At 38.6% G+C, this 20,758-nt stretch overlaps 1 protein-coding gene across 1 annotated transcript in view; it reads right to left on the reverse strand.

Annotated features, from left to right (window-relative positions):
* ZDHHC17 (zDHHC palmitoyltransferase 17) overlaps window positions 1-20,758 on the reverse strand; it is a gene marked incomplete at its 5' end in the record, with an annotated part of 75,724 nt that overhangs the window by 48,384 nt on the left and 6,582 nt on the right. The window contains 1 exon segment of the mRNA XM_084279135.1: window positions 7,432-7,535. Coding sequence (XP_084135261.1) covers window positions 7,432-7,535 — 104 coding nt within the window.

Genomic DNA, 20,758 nt, shown 5'->3' on the forward strand with positions numbered 1-20,758 from the left:
TCACCTCACCAGGGCACAGGCTGGGGACGCACAAGGCATTTTGAGGCAGCACAGCCAGGACAGCTGACCCCAACTGACCAAAGAGATATTGCATACCATACAATGTCCTGTTCAGCAACAAACCTGCTGATGTGCAGGACAAAGGAGGACAACATTTGGGGTGATGGTGATTGTCTTCCTAAGTAACAGTAACACATGATGGAGTCCTGCTGGCCTGGAGCTGGCTGCCTATGGGAAAAGGTGAATGAATTTCCTGTCCTGCTTCACTTGGGCACATGTAAAACTACGTATTAACCCAGGAGGTCTCACTTTTACTCTTCTGATTCTACTCTTCTGATTCCTTTCCCCATCCCACTGGAGTGGGGAGGTGTGATGGAGCAGTAATACTGGTCAGCTATGGTAAGCCAACAAATGATTTCCATGTGTGTCTGACCAGCTACACAAAACAAAACGAACCTCAAGTGCAACCTCTGATAGGTTACACCATGCTACCATGCAGCATGGACGGTGGGGAGGGCAGGGTGGGGGGGTGGGGGGGGGCAATGCGCAGGGTGCTGAGGGTGTTTGCTCTCCAGGGTTTTAGGGGGTGTTGTGGGTTTATAACTTATTTAAAGCAAGGATCTGGTCTTACAGAAAATATGATGGTGCCTTCTGAAGAACTTTAGGAGACATGAAACTGAAGGAAAGCTGTAGCAAGCATGTGAATTGACTGTGTACCCTGTTGAGGCAGAATGCCATTGCCAATGCCCCTGATGGGATGCTCCAATTATGCTCCTCTGATGTTTACCAATGCCACCCACACACTGCTGAGAGGCCCTGGGCAAAGACTACTGCATGGGTTCAGATACAACAAAACAGATTCCTTCTCTGGGCTTAGCATCATAGGCTTCCCCTCCTCCACACTGGAACGCCAGCTGCAAGTCACAGGTAGCACAACAAATCACGGAGTGCTGCAACACATCAGAAGAGCCTTCCCAGGAAAACAAAACACTTCACAAAAGTTTAACTGAGAATGAGATATATGGAAATCTTTTGTTTAATCACCATCAGTTTGTCTGTTCCTAGCAATTTCATAGAATCTTGGAATGGTTTGGGCTGGAAGGGACCTCAAAGATCAAGTCCCAATGCCCTGTCATGGGCAGGGACACCTCTCACTAGATCAGGCTGCTCAAGGCACCATCCAACCTGGCCCTGAACACCTCCAGGTAGGGGGCAGCCACAGCTTCTCCTAGCCTCATCATCTTCCAGTGCTTCACCATCCTTACAGTGAAGAATTTCTTCTGAATAGCCAATCCAAATCTACTCCCTTCCAATTTAAAACCATTCACTCTCATCCTATCACTACATGTCCTTCTAAGAAGTGCCTCCCCAGCTCTCTTGTTGGCCCCTTAGGTATGGAAAGGCCACTGTAAGATCTTCCCAGAGCCTTCTCTTCTCCAGGCTGAACAAGCCCAACTCTCTGAGCCTGTCTTCATAGGAGAGATGCTCCAGCCCTCTAATCATCCTCATGGCCCTCTGGATCCATTCCAACCGTTCCATGTCTGGACACAGTACTCTAGGTGGGGTCTCATGAGAGTGAAGTAGAGGAGAAGAATCACCTTCCTCGACGTGCTGGACACACTCTTTTTGATGCAGCACAGGATGTGACTGGCAGCCTGGGGCATCAGCACTCCTTGTCAGCTCATGTCAAGCCTCTCATCCACCAGCACCCCCAAGTCCTTCTCTGCAGGGCTTCTCTCTATCACATCATCTCCCAGCCTGTACTGATGATGAGGATTGCCCCAACCCAGGTGCAGGACCTTGCACTTCTCACTGTTGAACCTCATGAGGTTCACATCAGCCCACTTCTCCAGGTCACTCTAGATGACATCCCATCCTTCTGGCATCTCAACTGCACCACTCAGCTTGGTGTCACCTGCAGACCTGCTGAGGGTGCACTCAACCTCACTATCTACGTGACTGATGAAGGTATTAAATAATACCAGTCCCAGTACAGACCCCTGAGGAACACCCCTTGCCACAGCTTTTGGTATCTTGAACTCAATCATAACTGATTACAAGAGATGTAACACAAAGGTTTAATTTAATAACTCCTCGATTTATTCAATTGTCACAAGAGGACTTCAGGATCTAGTCAGACAAAATCTGCCTGATAAAAAAAACATTAGGAATTTACAACAATTTTCTCCTCTTCCTGGAAACAGCAGGCTCTTCACAATTAAATAAAAGACTGGACCTGATGCAGTCATGGTTTCTTGAGCTCTGTCCTAGGAATGCAGTACTTCTCTCACATACTATATAGAATCTTCTTCCATGAGTTTGCTGAAGCTGACTTCCCCTTGCCTTCTCCAAAGGGTCACGAAGGACTGTTAGGTGACTTTCTCACTACTTTGTAATCTATTTCAGACACTGAGCCTACTTGTTCTCACAGTGTTGTGAGAAAGAGGAATGGAGGAAAAGATTCAAATCCTCACAAGAGACTGACAAGAACATAAATTTTCAGTACCTGGGTGAATTCTAGAAAGTAACACTGTAAACATCAATGTGGAGTATAACTAAAGCAGCCTGTTGAGCTTGCCTTGTTCTGAAGGAAAAGGGACTAGTTCTGCCAGGGCAAAGAAACCATTGTGCAAGCCCATTTCACTCTCACAGTCTCTAAGCCATCCTAGTAACTAACGTGGAACATTTTATCTGTCAATCACAAGTTAGCATTCTGAATAGAATACTTTCAAAAATAGTATTCTAGAAGTCTTCTGCATTTTAAATATATAATCCATTTTTCAATCTTGTGTCTGCAAGCGCATTGAATCTTGGAAATAGACCCTGCAAGCTTTGCTGTTTGATTAACATAAAATTTGGCTACAATACTAGTCAGGAATCTCTCTTCAGAAAGCACATCACCATGCCAACAAACAGTAGGTAAGCCAGGAGCTCACTCCCTCATCTTGCTATTGCTGTAGCTCCAATCAAAGCTGTTTTAACAGCAAATGCATCTAGTAGGAAAATTATCTTTTTTTTCTCTTTTGAAGTCTGTCCCATAAACGATGGTGACTAAATACTAAAAGCCTTTCAAAGTTCTCATGTTTTTGTGTTAAGCAGTTAAGACTGTTTTTTGTTTTCAACAGCAAAGGGATAACTCAAGAGCTGCTTAATGAGCCATTAACAGTGATGTTCAGAGACAAGAGAAATTCATGCCTTGTATGTTCCAAAGTCTTAAATTGTCTAGATAGTTGTGGCTATGTTATTACTGTGGTTAAAAACAAATCCCACCCTTTTATGTGGACTTCAGATATATTTTGTTTTCATCAATTTAATTAAATTCCATGGGCCCAAATGGCCAGGCATGAAGAATGTACATCTGTATCACAGTCTGCCCATGCTCCTCTCTGGAGAGGTGAAAACAGTCATGAGTAACTGTCAGTTTGGCCAACCCTCACCCATTTGTATTGTTCTATAAGTTGGTTGGTTTGTTTTTTCTCTTATCAGTTACCACAGGAATGACAAGAAATAGTGAGGAAAAATCATGTTCTCAAATGCATCAGACAACTGTTTTCCCTACGCAAAATTTGGCCTGTTTCCTATTTTGTGCTGCACTATTCCACAAGACACACAAACTCATTTTGAATGATCTCAATGAGTAAAAGAGAAAAGTTAATCATGCAATAATGAAATCGTAACACTTGAGCACAAGGAATCAATCTTCCAGAAGTCACAGAAGCACTTCCTAACATCATTAATGTTTAATACCCATGTTCATAAGGGTTATTTAAGATACTCTCAGCATGGATAGAATTTTCTCAAGTTCACTACAAGCAGAAGGTGCCTATTCACTCCCAACAGGACTGGAAATCATGACACAAGAATTAACCTGTCTTAGATTTTATTTTACTCATAACCCATCTTATGCTTCTCTACCTGTGAATATCAGCTACTCTTCCTTACTTTCATGGTTTAAAAGATTTAAAACAAAGGCAGCAACATTATTATGTTAAGAGAGCACCCTTTCCCCATGACATCCCAAAGTTGTGACTCCAGCCTTGGATGACCCAGGGCTACAAGTGCCAGAAGAGACAGAAATAAACATATTCAATGTACCTCTGTTAAATTTCACTTTTAAATCACAAGGTTGGAAAAGACCTTTAAGATCGAGTCCAACAATTCCTATCCTATGCTAAACTACGTCTCTAATTACCTCATCTACCCTTTTTTTTAAACACATCCAGGGATGGTGACTTAAGATTTTTTTTTTTTACAAGACTATTCCCTTGCAGCACTGATTATCAGAGAGGAATGAAAACAATATACAGCCCACCCTCTGATTCTGTAGAGGCAGAAGAAACTCAAAGACTTTGCATGCAGTTGTAAGCGAAGTACTCATTAACTATTAGTATGCAATGTTCCTCCATTGAAACAGCAAAGGCAAGAATGGATGATTTCTCACAACTGCTCTGAAAACAGTTTTTCAAATACATCTGAGTGGCCTACTTCTGCTTTCAGAAACAGTGGAAACTTCGTATGAACCAAACTAAATTTTGCTATTAACCAACACAAGATGCAGAGATCATAATGTGTGTGTCTTGGCAAGATACACACTACCTAGATGCCCTTGGTCACGTTTAATAACAACGCCAGTGAAAGTCTCCTTTATATCAGTAGATACTAAAGCCAAATACTATGATTTTACTCCAGCACAAGCTTCTGCAAACTACACAGAGAGAAACTATTGATATAAAGCATGTCTAGGCCCCCACGTCTGTGGGAGAATTCATCAGGGGCATAATGAGTAAGATACAAACACTGATAAACTCTTTGCAATGAGCACATCAGCTGAACTGCTCTTTTCCATACAAAGTCTTAATTTGATTCTAAGAGGTTATTAGATTTATAGCTCATAGTGTATGAGCATGTTAATTTAATAAGTGTCCAGTCTAGAGACTAAGAAGACAAAGCACACAAACAGTTCAACAAGAGATGAAACAAGCAGCAAACTCTTCTGGAAGAAGAGTGTGGAGCTTGCAAGCTCTTATTTTCCCTTGCTGAAAAGTATAAAAGAAAATGCAATATTTCACTAACATTGTTTTATTTCTCCGTAATCAAGTGCCAATAAACTCAACAGCTCAGAATCAAATTCTACATTAAACCAGCATATATGAAGTATAGATGAGTTTTAAACCTTTTCATCCCATTTTTCATCATTATTAAAAGTTTAAGGAACTGTGTTCCACATTTTCACGTATGTTGCAACAATAATGTAACTAGCTACTTCCATGGGAGGAACTTTTGATAACGCAGCATATCCAATACTGTAAAAGCACAAGAATGTTTATGAAAAGAGTTAAACAACTGACTAGCAACTTATATGACACAACTGCTTCCTACTTGGATTGTCACAAATTCAATACCAAAAAATTCTTAAGCTACAGTGAAATGCAACTTCAACCAGTCAAAAAGCCTACAATTTAAGTGGTCTTATGTGGAACATCAAATCTTTTTGGATGACAGATCACTGAGGGTTTTTTCCTTTCTGTTTAACTTTATTTAACTAATAGTAAGCACCCCAACTATAATTTGAGTGTAACACCCACAAAAAAAGTTCTATAGTCTTTCAGGGAAGTTTTTAAGTGAAAAGAGAGACAATTGGTGCTGCCAAACCCATGGTGAATGCTACATATCTGGACTTTTTTGGGGAAACACCCAGCCACCATCACCCCCAGACTAAGAGACCAAAAATAATTCTTATTCTATTTTGCTACTTTTTTTCTTGAGCTTACTGGACTGATAGGGGAGATTTGGGAGACAGACAAGTAGACCTTTTTGACAAAACTTTTTGTGGCATCTTTCTTACATTAGCACTGAGCTAAAATTACACAAAATCAGCCTATGGTTTAATCTAGGTGAATACTGATTTTTGAGGACAAGTGGCAGAGAATAAGATTATCTCTTTTTCATACATTTAAAAGAGAGTTTAAATTTCTACAAAAGTGAATAACTACATCATTTTAATAGAAACTGTGTATATATATATTTAATGCCATTAAATCAATATATTAACAGCATTATTTATTTTATTCCAAGCCTTGGTGGGTTTATTTTCTGGCTTAAACTTCAGAACACCATCTTAAAAGGAAAACACCTCTGTATAACACGGCCTTCAAACCATAGTAAATACTTAAAGGCGAGTTCTCCCTCTAGTGAAGAGAGTTCTGTCCAGACACCACAACCTGACGATAAACGCATGCTGACAGACTTCCTTCCCTGTGATATTAACCATTAAAGGCATAAGGCTATGATACATAACTACAGTCCTCTTTGGTGAGATGTTACCCTGTCTGTAAATCGCAACTTGCCATGCCAATGAAGGGAAGTAGCTGTAACTCACAGCCCTGTTGATGCAATAAACATGTAAGAATGGAAGCAGGTAACTTGCAGAACCACTTGTGCTGTCATATTTCCATGCTTTTAAGCAACAGCTAGTTTAATGCTATGTTAATGTCTTCATTTCTAAAAACGCCCCGATATGACGATTATAGGTTGTAGTATTACTTAAAGCATTCAGAGCAACAGTTACAGAGTCAATCCACATCCATTTCAGTAAGTTAAACTCCTCACAACTCAAAAAAGTGAAGTACATACTTCCTAAACCTAAATGAGGTCTGTCAAACGCAGAGCTGCAAATCTGCTTTCAGTTGGAAGTGAAAAAACACTTTCTTTTAAGAAGTAAAAGGTAAATAGTTCAGCAAGATACATAATAGTTTAAGCATCAAATCAACAGTAAAAAAAAAAAATCTTATAAAACTATCAGCTCACTGAAGAAAGGTGACAGTGGTGGTTTCTGACAGCGATAGCAAGCTACATAGTAGAGTACGACAATTCTTCAGAAAGTCTTGTAGTATGTACTACAGGACTGTGTAGTACACAAGTTTGTATTATTCATCTGCATTAAGAATGAAATTATTGCATTTGCACACCATTTACTCCTACAATCCATTCCCAGCAATAAACTCAGTTTCATAGCAGCACTGCAAGTGAGGAATTAGAGACAATGAAGCAAGTTAGACACAATTGCTTCTAATCTATAAATGATGCCAACTAATCAAGGAAACCCTCCTGTTTGTGTATCAACGTTGCCTTCTTACCTCTTAATCATCACCTACAGAAAATAAACATCAGTACCAACAGGAAGAAAATCATATGTTCTCTTCAAACAATCTGTCCAGCAACCACATGTCTTTACCACTTTACCCTAATTCCTTGTGCGTATCTTCGCATGATGCTCATAAACTTAACAGTAATTCTGTAGAGTTCTCTTCTGAAGTCATCTACTTTGTATCTACAAACACAGTTCACCTTCCACTTTATGAAAATAAGAAATCCATTTACTGATTAACTAATACAGACACAGAAAAATCTCATGTTCAAAAATAAGCTTACTGTGTGGCTTTGACAATGTCCCAAGTGCTGTAATCATCGATGTGGCTCTTCCGACTAAGAGATTCACTGTATCCATGGTTGTAATGGCTTTGAGGCTTTATTTCCTACAAAAAAAAAAGACAAACCTGCTGTTAGAACACTGAAATTAACACTACTAAAGTTTCTCAGAAAAAAATATTAAAATTCATATAAGCAAAACTAAACCCAGTACCTAGTTCAATACCCTATAAAGCCTAAACCTGAGCGTGGTAAGCTGACTGGCCACAATTCTCCATTCTGCCACTGCATTCGCTAGTATTCCCTCAAACACCTTCCAGAAAACACCACTTGCAATAGCTGAATTCTGTCACAGCCCATGGTGGGGTATTTTTTTTCAAGTGTTAATAAAAAGTAACAGCAATTTTTTAATCTTTAATAAATGCAACACCGCATAGCTGAAAAACCCCTATAGGTCATAAACCAACAAAGTCTCACTCTGCTATTACAAATAAATGTCATACTTCAAGCAGCATAGCAAAATACCTTCTAGAAAATAAGTAACTGGGAATGATTAATGCCAATGAATAAAACCTACTGATACTTTATTGATTCTTCAAATCCAGCCTCAGCTTCCTAGCTATATGTGTTTTTAACCTCTGCACCTCAGAAATAAATGGCATCACCATAACATGTTCTTCACTAGATACAGCTCCTTACAAACTTAATTCTTTTGAAGGGCAACACTTCAACCCTTAATGGTTCACTTGGTGGAATTTATATTAAACTCTGCACCATTTTTCTTTGCAAAACACATGCATGAGAAAGTCAGCTCATCAAGCTGAAATTGAATGATTAATTTTGAACAGCTTCTAGACAATTTTCCATTTGTTGCAAATACTACAGCTGATTGCCTCCGTGTATCAACCGTGCAATTCAACATCACTACATAAAGCAAGAGAACTGGAATGCTGAAGTAAAAGAAGCAAGATCTCAAAATGCATTTTAATTTATTTTATTAAAGTGCATTATTTGCTTTTACTCAGTTTTCCCCCAAATACAGTTGCAATACAGAAATGCTGTTTCTGGAAACACTTTTAAGCCCCTTATGAAAAGTATTTAATTAAGGTTCCAACTTCTACTTAGTTATTAAAATGAGTGATCAATTTTTTCATTATTATAATTTTCTTTTTTAATAAAGATATCCTGAGTCAAGATAACCATGATATAACTCACCAAATCTTAACAAGGATTTGCAGTCACAACTCCCCACTACCTTCTCTCCCAAGAGCGAAGTGCTGCCCCCGTTATCTTAAGTGACCAAGAGACATAAGGGCTAGGAAGACTTCCTATCGCAGGATGAGCAGGTCTCCCATTTCTCACATTCTCTCAGTTCTGCAATAAATTACTGCAAAAAGGAGCTGTTGGCCACAATGAGAAGCATCAGTAACTTCTTGCTGTGTCCAGCTGAGGGAAGCCAGCCAAAGTGTTTTCTAGCATCTTGTGAGGACATTAATCAGCTCTCTATCGACTGCAATGGGAGTTGAAATACTGAGCCTGACACAGACAAGTACATTCTGCCCTCTGACTCTTTATCTGGAGCTTGCTCATCTGGCTGTATAAGCACAATGCCTTCCCCAGTAACAGGCTGCTGGTAATCAAGTCAGTCATTACAAATTTTTCCTCATTAAAGTAATTTTAAAGGTATTTCTACTCTAAAATTCATTAGGTAGCTCTTCTAGAGAGGTAAACAAGATGATTTAAATCATCTGCAAACCACAGTTCTAAGTATTTATTTCGAGGTTTCCAGATAGCGAAGTGCCACTTAAGCAGAAGTCTAAAAACTTCTACCAGTTATAACCTCAGACTAAACTACCAAGGAGGTAGTCTAGTTGCAAATCCTCATGCTCTGGGCATTCATTTCAAAACCAAGTAACTTCACCTGAGTATGTTTTTGTCACATACAATGTATATATTCCAGAAAAGAAAATAAAATTAAGATAAATTTTAGTGCATTAAATAAATTTTGCAGTATTAAATTTACTATAGTACCACAGTCATTTATACAGTTAGAACTTTCATGAAGGAATTTTTTAATGTATAAAACGTCAAGAAATTCAAGTGTTTAAAGCTTTAAAAACAGAGCATTGTAATATTGAGAACTAGTGCAGCAGGTCTTCATTTCCAAAATACTTATTCTTACATGTAGACTTTTCTTCGAAACACCATTTTTTTCAATTTCATAGAGTGCCTTAACATCCGCAGAGTGCATCTTTTATTGACCACAGTGTTATTTTGTGGCATTCTTCACCCCCCCACCCCCAAAAAAACTAACTAGATTAACCAGTTAAGCATTGCCAGCCCAGCAGGAAAGCTGCTCTGTTGCCATCTCGGCAGGAGAGAAAACCAAGAAGTGTAACAGGGCATCTGCTGTCCGTCAAATCACACATTGCAACCAACTCTTACTATCCAGAAACACAGCTTCACTTTGTATTTCAAGAAGGCAACAGCTAAACTAAATCCTTCCCCACCACCACCTGTCTCCCCAGCTACTAGATAAGCCAGAGTGTTACCTGGAGTGAAGATGCTGAAAGATACCACAATTAAAAAAAAGTAGTGAAATCTAAGAGAAGGCTAAATTTATTATTTGTGCCACATGATTTTCTCTTTTCCATCACATTAGAAGAAAGCAGGATTTACACCATCTCAGTTCCCCAGTTATGACACCACACAACAGCAATAGGATTTTACACAGCACTGGTGTGCTCAGGCCCTGAGAAGCCAAAGGAAGAGTAGGCAGAGGCCAGAACAAAAGAAATCCACTGTCCTGGAGCACCCAGATGAGGATGTATTTCTTACCCTTCCACAGCTGCTGGAAAGGGAAAAACTCTCTCTTCTTGTCACCTAACAATTGTAACCGAGAAACTTGGGTTATTTTTCAAGTGGATGTTAATTTAGTAGGGAACACTCTTTATCTTAAGCTGCATTTTCATGACCACTTCAGGCACAAAAACCAGGCTTCTGTTCCCTTGAGTCCACCCTAGCTAGTCACAGGAGCTGCCCATCTACAAGCAGTATAAATTTATGTCTGCTGTAAGTGACCGTGAAACCAAAACCTTATGATACTAATGCTTTCACAAAACATTTTAAGGAACACACCAAAATCTTAAATATTAATTATTAACCATGTAAACTCAAAAAAGTGAGAGATTATTTTCATTAGCCCCTCCTACAGCTTATGTACTATTTTACTAAGGAATTTAAGGTAATGACACTACCCTTAATTTATGAAAAATTATTGTTTAAAATCTCCATTACTACTGATAGTGTCTCTGAACTACTTTTTTTTTTAAAATGTTGCAACTTTGTAATTTTGCCATATTAATGCAAAACAGCCAAACTGAGGTGGATTTGAGGTGATCGCAAATATGACTGCCTGACACAATATGAGTAAGGGCGAAACAATTCTCTCCCTCTTCGTCTCCAGTACATACAGTAGCAGTCACAATCCATTTATTTAATATAAAGACTGACAAGAAATATAAACTTAAAGTAAACCTTATATTTCCTGAATTACTAAGGGAGCTAAGCTTGTCTTTTACATTTAGGAACAGTCGTAACAATCCCTAAAATCCTGAAAGGCACGTGAACATCACAACCTCCAACATCATACAACAGTCTTCTACCTGTAGTGTTAACTGTGGAAAAAAGGATGACTTTACACTTACCTGAAAAGATGATGCAAATCCTGCTCATTTTGGAAGTAAATAATTACAAACCAGGAAAGCATATTGAATCAGAATATTCACCCACTACAGTCAGTTCCCTCTGGCCTGGACAGATTCCCAAGATTAAAAATTTACCACTTAGCATTACCTGTGCAACTTCACATTAGCAGGCTGGCTACTACCAGTGCCGCTCTACAGGACAGCACCTAGTTTGTGACTGTGATCTGCAGAGGAACTTCTGGGTTCCTAAGTTAACAAGGCACCAGGAATCAAGATGAAAAGAGAACCTGGGTTTTGTCAATCACAGTCATACTTGATTCACCTGGTGATAGGCGATTCGGACTAAGTCAATGCAAAGAACACTGTGACATACTATGCCTGGCTAACAGGGCAAAATACAAGAGGCAAGGCTGCAGCTGTGAACAGAAGAGCATCTTCATTCCCAAATAATTTAATTTTTTTAGTGTTCTGAAAAGCCTGTGCAGGGCTGGGGCACAGTACTATAAATGCAGAAGAGTAATTTCTCCTAATTATTCTAGAAAAAAAATGATTTAGAAAGAGATAACTGAAAACTAACATTAAGAGAATCTAACACAGGTCTGCCCTGTTTTTGCTGGGAATGTTACCAGTAAACAGCAGACCAACTGAAGCCTTAAGGAGGAGGCCATTATAAGACCTACAACAAGTGAATCCAAAACATGTATCTGGTCCAGGTGCTTACAGCTTACCAAACACAGCTAAGAAACAGTTCTCTTGAACCTCCTACTTCTGTAGTTCCTATCAGCCTTAGGCATTTCAGAGAATAATTTGATTATTCATGTCTCTGCTTATGAAGCCTACTAGTTCGATTAAACACTGACTTACAAGAAACTAACACTGTTGTATTCAACACAGTGAGACCTTCCCAGATGTCATGGTTTGTGAAATACTAATGTAACTCAACTGCTAGCTACCTCTCCTTTCACAATGGCTATATATATATGCTAATCGGAAAAAAACAGAAATAATGAGATTTCAAATTACTTCAGCCAGACTAGTAGAAACTTTCACCTGACATGTATTTGGTCCCATCAATACAGTCACTTCAAACTTCCTCTTCCTTGGCCTTCCATGCTTATGACACTGACCTATGGCATAAGGTAAAGATTATTACTGAAATGGGATGCCTAGCATGACTGAGAGACCCTGTCTGCTGAAAATGAAGCTGGGAGGAAGAGGCAGGAGGAAGAGGAGCTTTGTGTGTTTTGCCACTCCTTCGGACTTTTTAGATCCTGCAAAGCAATTCTGGGGGAATAAAGAGATTTTAGTGGTGGACTTGGCAGTGCCAGGTTAATGGTAGGGCTTGATAATCTTAAAGGTCTTTTCTAAGTGATTCTGTCATTCAAACTGAAGTGTGAAGCTCTCCTTAATTATCCAGTGCACAGCACTCAAACCCAAAAACACATTCTTAAAATTCACAAGGAAGTTCAAATTACATCCTTTCCAGAAAAAAAAAAGTCTGTATTTGAAAACCATAATTTCTAATACTACAACACAGACAAATATTTTCTGAAGCATCTGTTGCTGAAATGAGGAAAAAAGTAAACAAATTCTTCCTTGTATCTATACAGCCAAATGGTCAGGTTCTGCCATGTCTCTGAAGTTATCTGGAAAGCTGTATCAGAAAAATCAGGTATTGTGATTGTTTCATTTGACTACACTACGTTGCTATGCAACATAACCTGAAAGTAGACAAGATCTTCAAATGCTATTACAGTAAGTAATTTAATTTCTCAGTCTGGAGGACTGCAACATGTATTTAAATTATTACAGAGTTTGCAACAGGGACTCAGCAGTAATACAACCCAACATGAGAGTGAGAAAGCTAAGCCTAAATATGCAAGGATAACAACTCAGTCAGTTAAAACTTGTACAGACACCAAACTCCTCATAAACCTATACATGTTTGTGCATATTCACCCATTATAAGCTACGTAAGACATGGCTTAGAACAAAACCATGCCAAAGCTTAAGAACTTGCCACCACTTAATCTTTCCACAAGGTTCTTTGGCAAGTTTTAATTTTTTAAATGTTTAGTACAGTAATTTAAGAGACTCCTATTAAAAAAGCTGTGGATGTTAAACACAATCACTCTATACTTAGATATGAGGAAGGAATTCTTCCCTGTGAGGGTGGTGAGGCAGTGGCACAGGCTGCCCAGAGCAGCTGTGGCTGCCCCCTCCCTGGCAGCATTCAAGGCCAGTTTGGATGGGGTTTTGGGCAAGCTGGGAGGAGGTTGTAACTAGATGGTCTTTAAGATCCCTTCCAAATCAAACCAACTCTGTGATTCTATATGCACTGCTAGCAAATACAATTGCTTTCATGCTGCCAGGAACATTAAATGCTGCCATAATAGCTGCAGGCATGGCTCTCAGTCAGCAAGAAGACTACCTGAACAAAGTTGCATGTGTCCAGGTATCACACACATCATGTTCAGCCCCAGTAGGACCAGCTACAGCAGTGTTACATCTGGGATGAGTTTTCCCAATATTAGTCATTCTGCATCATCAGCTAAGTTAGAAAGAAGTCCTAAGTACAACATTCAAACAGCATCTATTTTTAGAGTTCAACAGAAGATTAAACCACACACACACAAAAAAAACCCCCAGATTACTTCCTCCAACCCACTGGACAGAAGAGAAAGCTAAATGCTAAAGTGCCTAAAAATGCTATAGTGATTTAGATTACTTGCCCACCATTATTAAAGGAACAGAAATAAGCATTAAAAAAAAGAAAAATAATTTTTATCATATCTGCATTGTGACTTTTACAGAACTTTGTGTATTGTCAGTTTCACTGTCACCATTTGGCTTTTAAGTTTTCATCTAAAATAGGAAAGAATGAATCTACTCTGAATTCTTTTGCCTTCACAAAAAATTTAAGGAAAGAGTTAAAATTCTTGATGCTAACGTGATTTTTTTAACATATGACAGATTGGTAAAGCACATAACATTTTGAGCCTAGAACGTACACCACATTCATAAAGGTCTTCATCAACATTCCTGTGTTAAAGTATTTTTCCTTTTATGTTAAAAATATTTATTCCAGGAAAATTTCATTTTACTATGATAACCCACTACTAAAAGCTACTAGCAGCTAATTCAAAGATGAAAACCTAACTGAAATCCAAAGGCATTTGTTTTTTGATCTCTACTAGCAATGGCTCCCCTCAGCTGCAAGTCAGGAAAACAAAACAGAAGGTAGCAGAACAGAGGCCTGATTTCACTGATTTACAATAAGCAGGTTGCAAACACTCAATTTCTACTTACTTCCTCCTGATTCATGGAGCCATTTCCAAGCGTGACTTGAGCCAAATTAGCAGTTTACGACTGCTAAAAGAGAAAGGTCATTTCTCTGCCCACTCTCTCCCACTGCTCTTGGCTCAGTGCTCCTGCTGCCTAAATCAAGCTCCCTTTGGTACTCGGAGCTGCGGTTGCAGTGAGTCCCATCAATTCATTAGAGGGGAAAAAAATTAAGCAAGAAAGAAAAACCTGATTCTTTTAATAAGACAGCAAGTCGAATCTGTTTCTCTTATGAAAAGTCAAGCTCCAGAGCCACTAGTAGAGGGAAAGAGAGTAAAGAGAAGGTAGAAGGAACATTTTGGCAGCTGCCAATTGTTAATTTCACTAAGTAATAATGGAACAACATACTCCAGCTTTTAACATACAACGAAGCCAAGCTGACAGGATGATGCTGCTTTTAGAAACTCATAGAGTTGGTTGGCTTGGAAGGTTGCAAGAGATTTTACAGATTTTCCTTATTTCTAAAAATGAAATTTGGTTCCTGAATTACTACCAAGGGTCACTGTTTCCAAATGAGCTTACCACTTCAGTACCCATCCTTTGACAGTGCCCTAATCACTCATGTGCATCTGTGACTAGTTCGTCATTACTCATTAGTCACAAAATGTGCATATTGCTTGTACAGATGCGTAACTAATGCAGAGTAGGAAAAAACTCTGGAGGAGAATAAAGATGGAAGAGGAAAAGAAAAGGGTGTTTTTGAAAAAAGAAATCAAATGGAACAGAGAAAGTAATCTCCTCTGTAAAACAGGACCTATGAGACAGGGAAAAACAAGAAAAAGCAACCTAACAAAAATAACTCCAAGGAAAAAAAGGAAGCAGTACAGGGAAGAGAGGAAAAGAGTAAGCACAATTCCCAAGAACAAGAACTAACAGTACTGGCACTGCCCATCAGTTCTCCTCATAACCAAATGCACAAGTAAAGTTATGCTCATTTCCCCTGAGTCCTCAAATCTTTTAATCTTTTTCCAATAAAAAAGCCAAAATGAAATAAGCTTAAGGAGAATTATGAGAAGAGTATTCATAGAAAAAAAATTGGGAAGTTATGCGTGAAAGAATAAGACGACTGAGACTGAATTATTCTGAGACATCAACTTCATAATTTGCAATTATATGTAGCAGAAGGATATGAATAGGTCAATATGCCTGCTTGGACATAAGGAAGGGAGGAAAACTCTGCTGCTTACAGCTGCTACACATGGCTCTGGTAGGCATTAACAGATGGCTAGGGCTGCCTTTCCTTTAACATTACGCAATATTGCTGCAAGAAAACCATACCACGATCAAAGTCAGTCAGTCAAATTCTGAGTGGTGATCAAGATAATTGGCACTTAAAGTGGAAATACTAACAAGTTTTATTCTAAAATAAAAATGTAGAAATAAAAACATTATTTTCCATAAAATATTGCCTACTATTGCATTAATGAAAACAGAAGAAAACATAAATTACATTTTTTTGATGACTATACTCTCTCCTTATCTAACTGCAGTTAAAAATATCATGACAAAATTGTAAGGGATTGCCACTAATTATATTATTTTGGGGAAGCTAAATAATAAAATAATCCTAATGTATAAACATTCTATTTAACAGGGACTATTGGAAGTTAATACTGAATAATTCCCTGCCCTGTATTTGTATGTTCCATTTCTCTGTTCTTCATTTATCAGGATCTAGTGCTTTTTAGTAAGCTTTTCCAGTTTTCCTCCTACTTTTTTTTCAAGTGCAGGAATTTATACAGACAAATCTATTTATAGTAATCTGCGTATTATAAACACCCACACTGGTTTATATAAACATAAATACTAGCCACTCATGCACTAGCATTAATAGAAAAATGGTCACAAACTAAGTATAAGAAAATCAATTCATTGCATTCCTATAAAAGATACTGCTGGTATTTATTTTAACATTTTTAATGGAAGATCCTCTTCTAAAGTCTACAATAATTTTCCCACCCCTTCACTTAATTCTGCAACACAATGTCACAGAAACAGAGGCTTAAGTAATCACATCTTAATTTTAGAGAGAATCACATATAATTCTTTTCAGTCATCAGAAGAGTAGCCTTTTCTTCTCTAGAAACAGCAGCAAAATCCGGGGCGAAATCAGTAATAGTTATTCTAACTGTGGACTGTCATCAAGTGGGAGCAATCTGATCCTTTGCACATTTACATGAAGTCCCAGGTGGGGATGATGAAAAAAAAAGACGACAAAGAAAAAAGAGAAAACAACAAAAAAGAAAAAACAACAACATAATGTTCTTCAGTTTCAGCAGCTATGACCTGCTAGACTGCCTGAACTGGGATGATGCTACACCTTGAGTTTAGCCAAAACATGCTATAAAACTTCCACCTAAACCAGACTGTATTCTCTATTAAAAAAAAAAAAAAGGTGCATTACCACTATTTTCTCAACTATCAATGCTATCAGACCTGCCTTACTTGGACACACAATTTATGCTGGGATTCACCCTGTCCCACGTTACAGCATTAAATTATACAAAATTAGTATGACATGACTAGAAACAAAAAGTCCGTTCTAGTCAGTGCCAGTTCTGTCACCATTTTCCATTCCTTTTCACGTTTTGACAGTGTCCTATGACTTTGTTTGGCTTCCTCCTAACGTTTTAGCCTATTTGCACAGTTTCTAGAAAAAGATGCATTTACGAAGATCCCTGGTGAAGCTAATTATCAAATACACACAATGAAAAAATCTGTACCTAATAATCTGATCTTTAAAAAGCAAGTTATACTTTAAGTGGACAACACTTCCTTTAAAAAGCAGGGAAAGAAATTGAGAAAAGCCTCCTCTCAACCACAATGAAGTACCTTTTGCTGATGGAGTTCCACCCGCATGTCACAGTCAGCCATCAGGGATAATAATCCCCCATACTCTCCAACACAGATCTAATTTTTTTACATAACAAGTTAGAGATGCTCAACTAGAGCCCTTAATCCAACCACTCTACCCAGAGGTCAGAGATCGTGTGCTCTAAGGCACAGATGGTACAAAAGATACTTGCTGTCTTCAAAGCACAGGTCTACAACCAGTGGACTGCTTTGTTGTGTCATTTACTTACAGATGCACCTGCAGCGTTATAATTCAGTAACCAACAGCTTCACAAGAAGGCTTTTCAGAAGGCCTTGTTTTCGTGCATGAAGTGTTACCAGCAAGTGCTAGCTAAAACAGTTCATTTACTAGTATTTGTAAAGGTTAAAAATATTAAAAGCTTGAAACACTATGGCTTAAAGCTTAAAGTTTTTTTTTCCAATCAGCAACTTACATTAACATGAACCTACATCTTTTCCAGCTTTCTTCTAGAGTGTTTGTGTCGTGTTCTCAGACAAAATCCCAGCATTTCAAAAGAAATAAAATGGTATTTTTTCCAAACTATTTAAACGGGTCTAGGTCTCAGAGTGCATGAGATTGCAGACCTCTCAACATAAACAGAAATTCCTGAGGGACCTTATACTAGCAGACAGTCACCAGGAGAGTAACTTAAAACTAATTAAAAGAGTGAAACACATAAAGCACTGAACTTCAGAAATGCATTTAAGCATGGATTCAGCTCAATCCTGATCCTCAGCTACTTAGGAAAAAAAAACCCACAACAAAACACCACACTTTGAAAAAGGATATTCTCCCCCCCCCCCCCCAAAGATCAAGATTCTTCATTCCATTTTCAAAACTGGTAATATCACATATTTGGAAAAAAAAGCATACTGAAGGTTCTGCTGTATTCAGCAAGTATTTGCCAAAGCCACGCTCAAATGCAAATTATGCTGCTTAGTGAGTTTATAGCTAACTCGTCTCTGAGGAACAGTGAAAACATTAAATCAAGAATTAGAGCGCTGGCAAGTACACATAACAGAATGAGCAGTCAGTCTAGCTATGGATCCTCTCTTCTCCTTGGTATATACAGCAAAAGAGTTAGTACAAGTTGCACTCAGTGCTCGTGGAAAACTTTGGTTCACCATTCCCTCTACAATCTTGAGCCAGCAAATGGGGCTTCAAATCAACAAGCAACTAAGCAAGCTCTCAATCCCACTATGATAAACCCAGGCTGGTTCATCTACCATAAGCAATAAGCATGTGAAAGGTGCTCCTATTCATCACGATTGTCAGTTTTCTGCAGCACATGAAAGTAAGTCTGTGGTGTGACAGTGAAGAACAGCCCTGCTCTATCCAACTCCAGATCTTCCAAAACTGGTCAGGCACACCAGCTCACCATCTTCCTGCTGTTGGTACTGTAAGGCACTTAATTCTACTGTGAGTACATTAAGGGAACTGAGTGAAAGTTACTTTTTTTGATTGGTATGGCACAAGTTTTCTACCTGTTTACTTTCCTGAACTGACTCCTACAACAAGACAAGCATAAGTGGCAGACGCATGCAGCTGGAAGCCTTTGAAGGTACATTTCACAGCCACCTTAAAGGAGGCTAAAACTGCCCTGCCATCAGAAGGGGTGGTCACATTCACAGCCCCGGGTCCTCACAAGGCAGAAATGGTTTCAATTCAATCAAGTCACAGACTCACAAAGCAACAAGTCTCCCAATTCACCAACTAGCCACACAATTGCAGGAGAAGGATAAAAGACTCTGTAGGAGTTCCATCATGGCTTTAGACCAGCCTGAACTCAATCACAAAACCACATCCTTCAAAACCAGCAATACAGGTGTTTCCAAAGCACGCTCTGATGTCCTCCTTCTCTTGCTACTGTGCTGCTTCTTCAATCACCTTTATCTTTCCCTGGTCTTGTCTTGAGCAGCCTTCCACAGCATTCCCACTATGCTCCATTTTTTGGTACCTCCCCCCTTAAACAGACAATCAAGAAACATTCTGAAGACCACAGGGCATCCTACAAGTGTGGGAAAAAATTACTAGATTTCAAAATTGCCCAAGACAAATTGTAGTCTGATGTTACACTACATACTGAGCATGACAGGCCTAGGGGTTCAATTCAAATTCCCTCTGACTTTAGAAAAAGCATTCAACCCAGTTCTACAGTCTCATCTGTAAGAGACTCCAGAGTTTCTCTCAAGTACAAGGATGCTATGAAAGTAAAATCTGTAGCTCATATTTTCTTTGAAAAGCAGCAGAGGACAGTGTGAATGCTGCAATATCAATTACTGAGGCTGATCCCACCTAAATATGTCCATATCAATTACCCAGTCTTCAAGCCAAAACCAAAACATTTTCCTCTAATTCCAAAATCTGGGTTCTGCAAAGTTAAAATTTAACCCTCTTCCACATTTATAACCTCTCATTACTTTCCTGAGCAAACAGGTAAACACAGTGAAACAAATGCTGTTGAAAGACTAAAATTCTGGGAAATGTGAGAGAAATAAAGTATGTGCTTATACAAGTAAAGGCAAACTGACTCAACACAAAGTGAGGTCAATCCAGATGTTGATCACTGATGCTTTAAGAGGGCCTGTTTCAGAAAATTAAAAATCAATTACTGCCCAAATCAGAAGCTGTGTAAAAGAGAAAATAGACTTCAACTTTACAGTTCAAGTGTTACACTAGATGCCTGAGAAGGCACAATGTTACCACTGAGAAAAAACCCAGAGGTGAAAACTGCTTAGTTTACAAGGGATATGAGAACAACTGAAAAAAACAAACTTGTAAAAGTGGCAAAAGAAGCACCGACAAGAAGCATGACAAATGAGAAAAATGCAGAAAATGGAAAGACAAGCAAAAGGATACAAGACATCCCTATCCCTAAAAGGGCAAGTGACATCCCAAGAACAAAAGAAACAGACAAAAGTTGTCAAGATTGCAACATAAGAATGATAGAACTGTCAATAAAAAACACAAAACCACAAAACTTTGAAATGCTCAAGAACTGTAGAGCAAAGAGAGCTTAAGAAAAGGCCGAAAAATTTAAATCATATCCTCCTGACAAGATAAAATGCTTTCTAATATACAACAAATATTATCACACTTCATTTAAGTACAAGCTGGTCAGGTTCATTAAGGCTGAAGAAGCTCCAGTGATCTGGACAAAACATAACACAGGTTATCAATGTTACCATTTTAGTTATTGCTGGCTTTTCCAGGTTTGATATAGAATTAGCAGAAAAAGCAAAAACTAATGCCAAGTACTATGGCTTCACAGAAAAATAAACCCAGCACTTGGACAAAGCAGCAGCAACGGTCAAACTCACTTCATGTCCAAAGTGCTTGATTTAGTATTGTCTGACATTTTGAAGAAGAATTTAGACCACATTAACTTCCTTTATACTCTATCTTGGATGTGTTATAAATTAGAGAA

Source organism: Gallinula chloropus (genome assembly GCF_964237585.1).
Source record: "Gallinula chloropus genome assembly, chromosome: 1".
Classification (NCBI taxonomy): domain Eukaryota; kingdom Metazoa; phylum Chordata; class Aves; order Gruiformes; family Rallidae; genus Gallinula; species Gallinula chloropus.